The sequence below is a fragment of the Dermacentor albipictus genome, chromosome 1 (assembly GCF_038994185.2).
Source record: "Dermacentor albipictus isolate Rhodes 1998 colony chromosome 1, USDA_Dalb.pri_finalv2, whole genome shotgun sequence".
In the NCBI taxonomy this organism is placed as follows: domain Eukaryota; kingdom Metazoa; phylum Arthropoda; class Arachnida; order Ixodida; family Ixodidae; genus Dermacentor; species Dermacentor albipictus.
The window spans coordinates 3,927,626-3,939,165 of NC_091821.1; the positions used below are offsets into that span (position 1 = coordinate 3,927,626).

The 11,540-nt window shown below is 45.1% G+C and overlaps 1 protein-coding gene across 1 annotated transcript in view; it reads left to right on the forward strand.

The window, feature by feature from the left end:
• Positions 1–10,461, forward strand: part of LOC135919109 (uncharacterized) — a 374,349-nt gene extending 363,888 nt beyond the window's left edge. The window contains exon 9 of the mRNA XM_070538765.1: positions 9,624–10,461. Within this exon, the coding sequence (XP_070394866.1) occupies positions 9,624–9,690 (67 nt within the window). The 3' untranslated portion in view covers positions 9,691–10,461. The remainder of the gene's footprint in view (positions 1–9,623) is intronic.
• The last annotated feature ends 1,079 nt before the right edge of the window (positions 10,462–11,540 follow it).

The following is an 11,540-nucleotide window of genomic DNA, read 5'->3' on the forward strand; positions in this document are numbered from 1 at the left end:
ATATATTTCCGGTAATCTATAAATTTGGCAGGGTATATCATGATGCCGATTCTCTTTCGCGCCATCCGGTGGACTCTGCTAGCCTCGCTGGCCATGACAACGACCCTTCTCCGACCCTTCCCTACGTCAGTATGTCCTACGCCATGAAGTTTTATACCGTCGCGACATGAAACCCGACATGCGAGACTTTTCGCTAATTATTCCTCGATAACTGCGTACCACTATTCTTCAACGTCTACACGATGCTTCAACTTCGGAACACCTCGGCGCCTCACACACCTACGAGCACGTGCGACAGCAGTTCTTTTCGCCTGGCTTGTATCGTTCTGTGCGCCGATACATTGCTGCCAGCGAGCGCTGTCAACGGCCCAAACGTCCTGCTCTTCGACAGGCTGGCCTGCTTCAACCTGTCGACATGCCATCGGAGCCCTTATTTCGTGTCAGCCTTGACTATCTCGGACCTTTCCGTATGGCCGTATCCGGCAACAAATGTATTGCCGTCGCAACTGACTATACGAAAAGATACGCCATCACGTGCACCACACCCAGTAGCAGCGCTACAGACGTTGCAAGCTTTCTTCTCAATGACGTCATTCTTCGACACGGGGCCCTGCGCCAGCCTCTTACCGATCGTGGCGGCTGTTTCCTAGCAAAGGTCAGTGACGAAATTATTCGTAGCTGCGGTGCTATAACGCAAAGCTATTCCAAACTTTTTTATTCCAATTCTGCAATCAGCCCTTCGTGATTGGTCAAAAACTTTTTTGGACCAACCCCCACATCGCCTGTCTGTCTGTCGTGCCGCTTCATGAAAACTGGGATAGCTCCCATTCTGACATGATGTGCACATACTGATTATGCATGATTCAACCGAAGAAATAAAAAATAATTCTTTCTGATTCAACGGCTATTTGCCATTAACCCTCTGCTATTGGTCAAAAGGTATCAGGCTGCACACATTTCACCTTTATGTCACTCGACGTCGCAAAACCGCGACAACTCATTGTGTCAAAGTGACGTGTACGTGTTAAAGATGCATTATTAGGGCCAATAAAACTGGATTTTTTTTTCTGAATGCCCAGAGAGTGCCCTGTTCCGAAAGGAATAGAAGTTGGTTTCCACCGATCGCCCAGGCAGTGGCTACTCGCACCTGCCGGTGGGCATGGGTTTATTTGCGTATAACAAAAGGTTTTGCGTGGCCGTATAACGTTATCGAGTCCTTTCGGCACATGTTCGGTATTGCTCTGCCAACTCCTCTTTGCAGAGGATCCGTTCTGGCGGCTTTTTAAACTGTCCGTTTCATGCCGCCGCAATTTTAGACACGCCACGGCAAGCTAAATAAGGGAAAGCGAACCATCCACAGACCGACGGTCTTACCGAGCACCTCAACCGAACTCTCACGGATATGCTGTCTATCTACGTCTCCATTGATGACCGCGATTAGGATCCCACCCTACCTTACGTTACTTTTGCCTACAATTCATCCCGGGATGACGCCGCTGCATATTCGCCGTTCTTTCTCCACTACGGCGGCAACCCTTGCATTGCCCTTCGAGACGCTCCTTCCTGCTGATCACCCCATGCCCACCGCATATGCTCAGGACGTCATCTCTCGAACCAGAATAGACCGCCAGGTTGCTCGCACTAGGCTATGTCCGTCGTGTGCCTCCCAAAAAGAGCGCTATGAAAACCGGCACCATGAAGTCGAGTACCCTCCTGAATCTCTGGTCCTACTCTGGATGTTGCCTCGACTCCAAGGCCTGTGCGAGACGCTCCTGCCTAGCTACAACGGAAACTGCAAAGTTATCCGCAAGTTCAACGACGTTGACTACCTCACCACTCCGCTTCCACGCCACCCGTCTTTTTCTTTTACTTCTATTACTGGTGTTCTCCGCGTGTCGCGGCTATAACGCTACTTCAGCAGCAGTGCTGGCTGATTTTACAAGGTGCCGTGACGGTGCTCAGTCCGCGGAGAGTGATGTTACGAGGCATCGCGTATCAGCATGCCAAGACAGGACATGCCACATGAGATGATGTCAGCCATTCTGCGGTAGCGGCAGCCTGTAAATATTGTAATGTACGGTTTCTTCTCTTTCCCGTGTACTCGTTAGTCCCCATGACAATTCAGGAAAAGCAGGAGAAGAATTCTATACTCGCTTGTACAGTACCCAATGCAGCCACGCAACTTTCATTGGAGCTATTCATTGAAAACAGAGAGGATCCTTATATAACTAGCGATAAATTTGGAACGGTCTTCCAAAGGATGTTCCGGGCCAAAGTGGCAGGAGAAGATGGAACAAAAATCTTTTTATTCAAAGATGGAGGAGATATGCTTGAAAAGCTTGCCGCCCTCTATATATAATGCCTCATGACATCTCCAGTGTACCAGAGAGTTGAAGGAACTCCAACATGATACTAATTCGTGAAACTCAAGATGTTACGGAAATGACAAATAATAGGTCCATAATAGCTTGCTTTCAGTATTTTATAAAATATTTAAGATAATTTCCAATAGAACCAGGGCAGCGCTTGACATCTGTCAGCCTAGAGAAAAGGCTAGCTTCAGTAAGGGATACCCTACAATGAGACACATCCATGTCATGAATTAGTCAATTGAAAAATCTACGTAGTACAATCAACATCTCTACATGGCGTTCATAGTTTATCCGAATATATTTTTTCAGCAGAGATACCAGCAGTCATGGAGGCACTGGGTATTCATGGAAGACAGGAGGCATACGTCAATATGTTGGGAAATATCTGCGAAGATTCCACAGCTACCTTGCTTCTTCAGAAGAAAAACAGACGATAACCTATCAAGAAAGGGGTCACGCAAGCAGATACGATCTCTCAAATGCTATTCATTGCATGTTTGGAAGACATATTTAAGCTATTAGACTGCGAAGGCTTAAGTGATGTTCAGCGTCGAATATCTCAACAGCCTTCGGTTTGCAGACGACATTCCCCTGTTCAGCGGCACTAGGGATGTGTTGAAACAAATGAATGAGTACTTTAACCGAGAAATTGCAAGAGTAGAGTTGAATATCAATGTGCACAAAAACAATGTTCAACCCCTAACATGGAAAGAAGAATTTTCGTTCACCAGTCTGCTTCTAGTGTCTGTACAAGACTATACGTTATCTAGGTAAACAACTCACAGGGGTTCCTGATCATAAGAAGAAAATTTACATAAGGATAAAAATGGGTTGGAGTACAAGGACAAGCACTGCCAAATCCTGACAGGGATCTTACCACTGCCATTGAAAAGAAAAGTGTACAATCATTGAAATCTGCAGGTGCTAACATATGGAGCAGAAACTTTCACGTTAACCAAAAGGCTCGAGAACAATTTGAGGACCGCTCAAAGAGCGATGGAACGAAACATTTTGGCGCAACGTTAAGAGACAACGGTGTGGCTCAGAGAGAAAAAAGCAATAGCTAATATTGTAGTTCACAGTAAAAGAAAGGAATGGAACTGGACAGACCCTGTAATGTTTAGGGTAGATAACCTGTGGACTGTTAGAGTTACACAATTGGTTCCAAGGTGAGGAAAACGCACTCGATGACGGCAAGAAATTAGGTGGGATGATAAAATTAGGGCATTTGCTGGTACACGTTTCGTTCTGCTAGCGCAAGACACTGGTGTTTAGAGATCACTGGTAGACGCCTTCGTCCTGCAGTGGACATGAAAATGAGCTGATGACGAAGCGCTCAACCTGTTATTCAAATCAAGCTTGCATGGCATGGTGGCAGGAGTTTTCTTACAGACATTTGAAAGCGCGCCATTGAGCTCCTTCCTGCTCAATGAAAAAGGCACTAAATCAAATAGACGTACGGCAGTGGCGCAGCTGGTACACCAGGAAAGTCAGACTGCAAGCGCAGAGCGCATAATGGAGCGATTGGCAGCTAAATACTTTCCTCTAAAGAAACAGTATGTGGAAGTAAGTTATCCGGACTACTCAGGGGCAGAATGCAACTATATGGATCAGGAATTCACGGAAAGTGAGGTACGCACGGCTCTGTATGATTTAAATAGTAGGTCAGCAGAGGGCCAGGATGACATCTCTAACAGATTGCTTAAGAATTCGGACGAACACTCAATAAAATATCTGGCTACATAAATTAATGAATTATCAAAAGATGGGGTAAATGCAGAAAAATGGCGGATGGCCAATACTTTCATGCAAAAGCCGGGGAAACAACTCAAATTGGTTAACCTCCGGTCAATTGCGTTAACTTGATGTCTATTGAATACAATGAAGCATGTCATATTGAACAGGTTAACGAAATATGCGGTGGACAATGACATCCTACTGCGTAATCTGATTGGTATCGACCAGGTTTTTCCACACAAGATGCCATGTTGTTAATCAAACATCAACTGCTCTTAGCAAACCGAAGAACACTCGAGTTCTCTTGGGGTTGGATGTCAAGAAAGCTTTTGACAGAATAAAGCATAGAGCAATACTTGAGGTCATTTCTGAATTGGGATTGGGCAGAACACTCTATGAAGTGGTGAAAATAATTCTTGGCAATCGCTCAGCTCACCTTAGATTCGGGAATATTAAATCAAGGAAGATGGATCTCGGGGACAGAGGGACGCCACAAGAGTCGGTCTTGCCCCTATGCTTTTCAAGTCGCCTATGCTTTTCATACTGGTCAGGTCAAAAGTGTCAAAGGGATTCAAAGGGATAGACCATGTATAGTCTATCATTTATGCAGAGGATGTGACTATAATGACCGTTGAAAGAAGCATGGGACAATCGAAGAGCAGACTTCAGAAGAGCATTTATCAGGTAGAATGCATTTTAGAAGGCATGAGACTCAAATGCTTTCCTGATAAGTCTGAACTCTTAGTACTCAACAACACGAGAAGGGGTAGAAAACCGATGGGATATGTTCCCGAGGAAGAACCCAGGTCAGTACTAACCACGAAGGCAGGCAAACCTAATGAGCAAGTGGAAACCATTAGTCTTCGGGTTATTCCTGGAGGCGAACGAGGCCAACAGACGAACAATACAACGCATCACAAGCTAGACTGAGGAGGTAATAAGATTGCTAAGGAGAATCATAACAGACACAGATGGCTGGGATAGCAGAGCGCCATGAGACTGGTCCACGCTTTCGCCTTGTGTCACTTCTGATATGTAGGATGCTTATATGGGATGCTTAGATTTGATGCTAAGATGGACACAGACAGAGATAACCAAGTTGAACAGCTTAATTAAAAGGCATGCCAAAACAGCAGTGGCATTGCCGGTTAACACGCCGCATGATAAATTAATGAAACTGGGGCTCCACAACACAAAATCCGAGATAAATGAAGCTCAGCAAGTTACCCTCAGGGAGAGGCTCTCCGGAATAAAGTCAGGTAAAGCAATACTTGAAGAGGTAAGGTGGTACCCAACTGAATCCAGATTTTATGGTGAAGACACAGTAGAACTAAAAGATAGCGTAAGAGAGAGATTCAAAACGACTCTTTTCCCCAGAAATATGTACCCGGTGCCCAACCGGGAAAGGATAAAGGCAAAGGCCAAAGTTCCCCTGCAAGAGATGGACCATGACAGAGAAGATGGGCTTTTGTAGATGCAGCATGCGTCAGAGGAAAGAAAACTTTACGGCTTTCTAGATGCAGTAGATGCAGATGGACTCGCTCGAGATTATCTTACAACCATGACTAACGACACGACAGTCGCGGAACAAGTAGCGATAGCATTGGGGGGGGGCTTTAAGGAACCATAAGTGGACGCGCACTTACAATGACTCTAAGATGGCTATTAGACATTTTACCAAAAGCCTTGTGACCAAAAAGGCTGCCCAGCTTATCGGTGAGATGGACAGCCAAGGGATCGAAATCCGTTGCTTTCCTGCACACATGGGGTCGTTCGATTCATCTCGGAAGAATTTAAGCGAGATGGCTAAGGCAGCTGCACGAGCACTTACTATGCCTGCACTATGCGACCAGGACCATAATAATATACAGGAGGAGAGCAGGGACCAGTTACTTACGTATAATGAAGTGACGAAGCATTACTACATGAAGAGAAGGGAATTCCCAGTGCCACACACTAAGCTTAACAAAGCTCAAGAGGTGACTCTGAGATTGTTACACGCAACAACTTATCCGAGTCCAAACTTCATTAACAAGCTATATCCAGAAAGAGAGGTACCAGTCAATAGCGAGAAGTGCAATGTCATCGTTACTCTGGATTATGTGCTTGGGAGCCTGCTGTGTCTTTCAGAGACTGTGACAAGGAAAGAAAATGATAGCGACGAGCCCTTAAAAGTGGAGTTCCTTTAGATAAAGTACATGTCGTCCAGAAGGCCCATGATACGGCGGTACTGTTAAACCTTACTGTCCCGACGTGGGAGCTACCTTCGTCAAAAGGGTTGATCTTCAGGACCTCAGTCAAGTTCATTATACCATATTACGTGTGATTTTGACTATTTCAGTCCATGGTCATTGAACTTGATTAAGAAGTCTGCGGAAGGTGATGGTTGGCGGAATACTGCAGTACGCTAATCGAAAAGCCATGTATGTTGACTGGCATAAAGGAGCATCCGTGATGGTCAACTTGATATAACGTTGAAGCAAATAAGTTCATTTTACCAATGATAGATATAGCACCACCGTGAGCAGGCCTGTCTATCCTGCATATATTGTAGAAACGAGAAACCAAGATTTCGTCTCTAATGTCATGGTGAACCACGTTTTAGTAAATATGGCTATATGAGAATCATGACGTCGAACAATGATTTCAAAGTTTTGTTTATTACACTTGTAGCATTTATATCTTACAGCCGAAGAATCTCGGCGCAACTTCTGCACATCAGTTTCTATGATCGCTCACCAGAGTGGCGAACCGCAGAAGTGGTGAAATCGATGAGCGGCCGCCTCCTGTGCGGGGCGTTCGAATTACGGTGGCTCCCGAAATCCATTGGTTACTTCTAACGGGTAGAGATGTGCCATGACATGGCGGTCACTTGTTTATATGGGTTCTCATCTCGAACGAGGCCTTCTAGAGATTTGTGAGGGTCTCTAGGACCCCCATGTCTCCACCACAGCTTCGCAGAAATAATCGAGCATTCGCCGCTGCTGTGGCAGGCCGACAAGTGCTGCCGCCAGATACTTACTGGTAAAATACATAGAAGCTCGCTCTCGACCTTGTTCTCGGCAACTACGAGAGTTCGAGACACTTGTGACAAAACCCACCTATTGTGCATTTGGCGGCATGGGGCCACCGGACTCCTCTTTGAGGACTCTTGGTTCTTGCACAGCAAGCATAGTGCTCTAAACAAACCTCTCTCACGAAGCCCTCCCAAGGTACTCTAAAAGACCGTGCCGGTGGCCTGCTTGTACCCGTCTTCTAATGTAGTTGGGTGTCCTGCGGGGGGAGATCGAACCATGCAAAGCCGAGACGGGTGTTCTACCAACTGTGGAACGTTAAATTATATAATAACGTTAATTATGGTTAATGTTAATAACGCTAATAATTGACGTTATATTATCATGCCACACGAATATGTTGCTGTTATTCATTGACGAGTGTTATCGCTGACAAGGTAAACTTTTTTTCCATTCGCTTGAATCTTCAAGGCATAAAACTACAGGAATATTCTCATAACCGTGATCGAGCTTATGTATAATGCGAGTTGATGTCCAAGTCACCTCTAGTATTTATTCGCGAAATTAATTTATACCTAAATTCTTTACCTGAGCTAAAATTTCATTTCGGTTCTGAGGTGAACCACACAGAACAATGTCTGAGTGACGGCTGTGGTCTTCCAGGTCAACCAACTTTTCGGATTGCTCGGCAGCAGAAGGACAAAGGGATTCCATTTTGCTCTCGAGCGTATCAATCTTGGACGTTTACAGCTTGAAATCTTGCAAAAACTTGTCAAGTTCGGATAATCTGTCACTGACTACGATATGGCAGCGCTGGATGCAATTATTGCGATTTAATGCTACAATAGCTTCAGGTATGGTATTTGGAATAGGAACGATTTCTTTTAAATGACATTTAACGTGAAGACTAGGGTAGGACTCGACATATCCGCAAAGAAACAGATTGCACGCTGCACCCTAATCAGAAGGGTGTGTGGGTCTAACACTATAAGAAGGCAGCCATTGGTAGATTTTACGGAGGAATACGACTTGCTAACTTTAATTACAAAAAAGTAAGTTAGATGGTCAGCTTTGATGCGAAGTTCAATTCGCCTAGCCCACTGAATGAGGACGTTGAAATCTATGCTTTATAGCTTCGGGTGAGTGTAAAGCCACTCATCGGTGATCCATGCTGAAGCAGACATAGGCATGTGAAGGGCATGTGACACGAAAGGCTGGATAAACTGTTGTAGAAAGGCTGGCTTCACGAGGCGGCGTGCTGGGACGTAGACTGTGGGGCTGCACCGGCAGAGCTATCCTCCATGCTGTGCTCCATCGGTGCTCCATGGTGAAGCATCTGACAAGAAATGCCGAAACAACTGGAGGAATGGACTAGGCAGCTTCTTGAGCTTCTTGGCATGGCGACGGCAGCGCTGGACCAGCAGAGCTGGATGACACGCCCCCAGAGAAGAATGCCTGAATTACGAGAGGAAGGGGGATGGTCTCAGTTGATGCGACGTTCATTTCGCCAAGCCCACTGATCCAGGAGCGTTGAGATCGGTCCTTTAAAGCATTGGGTGAGTGTGACGTCACTCAACGGTGTTCCAGGCTGAAGGAGAAAGCATCTGACAAGAAAGGCCGGGCTAACTGTCGTATAGTGGACTGGGCAACTTCCTGGCACGGGGACGGCGGCGACGGACCAGCAGAGCAAGACCCCCAGAGCACAGCAGGACCAGCAGAGGAGAGCAGGACCCACAAGCAGGACTGCCTGAAGTGCGATGGCAAAATCGGCGGTTGGAGTTGATGCGAAGTTCCTTTCGGCAAGCCAAGTTGTTACTACTGCTCCCTTTGTATTTTTAATAAAGAATGCTTTATAATGTACACTCTAAGGACAGAACCACACCATTGGTATAAATACCCGAGTGTGCAAATTATGATGTGATGGCTGTATATTAAGCGCTGGCTATTGGATATATGTTTAATTGAAGTTTACTCAATTCATTTCCTTCTATATTAATTTAGTGTATGATTAGGTTCTTGCACTATTTTATTGGTATTTGATTCGGCCTCAGAAGTTACTATTCGCAACTACATCAGCAATGGCGCACTCAAGCCATGCGGCGAAACAGAATTTATGCGAATTTTTTTCAATGTTCCTCACCAGGAAATCACAAATATTCAAATCGATTTCACAGTATAGTGAACGGGGAACAATAAATATCGCTGCTTGAAGGAAACTTAGCGTTTCTTTTATGCGAGAACGTCGCGTATCCCATGCTAACTTGAAGCAATCTTTTGTTCAAACTATTTTTGGAGTCTCGGGCTTGCTTCTTGCAAGGCATTTTCAAAATGTCCTTTAGTGTTTCATTCTGAATAGACGTAGTGCTCTCATATGTATTTTTCATTAGCTGCAAAAGGTCCGCCAAGTTACGCATAGCGACCCAAAGCTGTCAATGCTGCAAATGTTCCTCGTTTCTTTATGCGGCGCCTAAACGTGATCACGTTTCTGTTTCTCTTCAAGAGCGATCTTCAGCCACTTTTGGCCCCGTCCGAAGAGCAGCCGGGTGATTTCTCTGAAAGTTGGTTGAGCTAATTGAAGTCACAGCGGAGGACCGACCTGGCATCGTATCGCAGTGAGGCACAACAATATAAATAGTATGTTTCTCACTATAGAGGCTCTCTTTCGCTGTTCGGTTCTAATAGTTGCTCGAGTGTTTGCGTGTTATTGCATTGGTCACGAAGTTGTGGAAAATGCTGACCATGCAGAATAATATTTCTCTGTTCAACTTTAATATTTTCTTAATCTTGTTTTCGCTATCGTTTGTACAAGTTGTGTGATACAGGCTCTTTTCCGTTTTGAATAGAGTTACAGAAAACCACCTTGACATTATATAATGCCATGAATGTCAAATAAACGACCATTTTCCTGAATTTAGATTTTCATTGGATAAGCTTATTTTGTTATATGTCCATATTTCTGTGCTATTTATTGTACTGTTCATCTCTGTTTTACCTTGCAAAATCTTTATGTATATGTATTACCATTTGAATACGTTTTCATTCTTGCCCATTGTTCATGCTGGATTAATTGCACCTGATGTGTGCCTTGTGCTACGCTGCTGAACTGCGTGCGATTCAGAATTGAATTGAATTGAATTTTATTCTCCTTGAAACAAATACACAAGGAAGGAGCAGCCACAAAAAGCTACTGAGATTAATAGCTTGACGAGGTGGCTGCCCCTTTACACAGCAGCAGCAGCAGTAGTTATGAAACAATTTTCGTACAAATGAAGACTTGTCTAGCTGCGTTGGACTTTTTCTTCTGACGCTCTGTACTTCTTTATTAAAGTTGCAATAAAGTTATTCATTGAGTGAGTCAGTGGTGTATTATTATTGTTACAAAATATGTTTATTTACACGCTGAAACTAGATGCAAAAGTAAGGCACAGGGAAGGTTAGTCCAGCACCAAATACAGCTGAGTTCATGCGCCTTACTCTACTTCGTCTGTGCAGTCACACAGTGATGCCATATTTTCCCGGGGGCAGAGGAAGCTCGCTGAGAGAAATAAAGGGACCTGCGGTGGTGCGGCTTGAGGTGGGCCGCGTGAACTTGCGTCACACGTGAAAGCCAATTACGTGCCGTCACTTTGGCGACAACATAGTACACTCAAGCGAGTGAGTCTAACGAACTGTTTAGAGGATGTGGCGAGAAACTTGCGGTGTCATCCTGTTTTTGCGAACAGCCGTCCGCTACTAAGCACAGTCACCGGGAGAAAAGCTAGAAAGTCTTAATATGGCCTTGTCAGGACGTTTTAAGATGTTCCCGTCATCGAGCTTCTTCAGGACGACTTCGAGTTTGTGCAATTGTCTTCCTGACACGAGAACGGTAGAACATTGTCCTGAAAGCCCAATAGAGTCAATGCGCTGTGGCCGGCAGCTTGGTAGCTGGTGCTCATATTCATGTTTGCAGCGCAGACTTGATAACGACTAATACAAAGAGACAAGTACACTGGACGTGTGTCCAGTCTACTTGTCTCTTTCTGTGTGAGGGCTTAATAGGTTCGCGTTGCAAACATGAACGCGAGCTTTGGGGAGTGCGTGCATACAGCAGAAACAACGGTGCATTTCCAGTAACTTTAGGCTTGGCCGGTCGTACGTGTGCGTAACGAAAGATAAGATGGCGTCCCAGTTCTTGTGGTCAGTGGCGCCATACTTAGATAAAATGTAGATAAGTGTTCGATTGGTCCGCTCCATGAAGCTGTTGATTGTCCAGTGATGAGGAGTGGAATAGGGATAGGCAGAATCACAAATTCGTAAAAGTCCTTCTACGGCGTCGTCTGCGAAATGCCGTCAGCGGTCACTGATGACAACCCAGCGGTAGCCAGCAGACGTCATCAGAAGAGCAACCTATATCGTACAGACTAAAGGCGTCAATGCC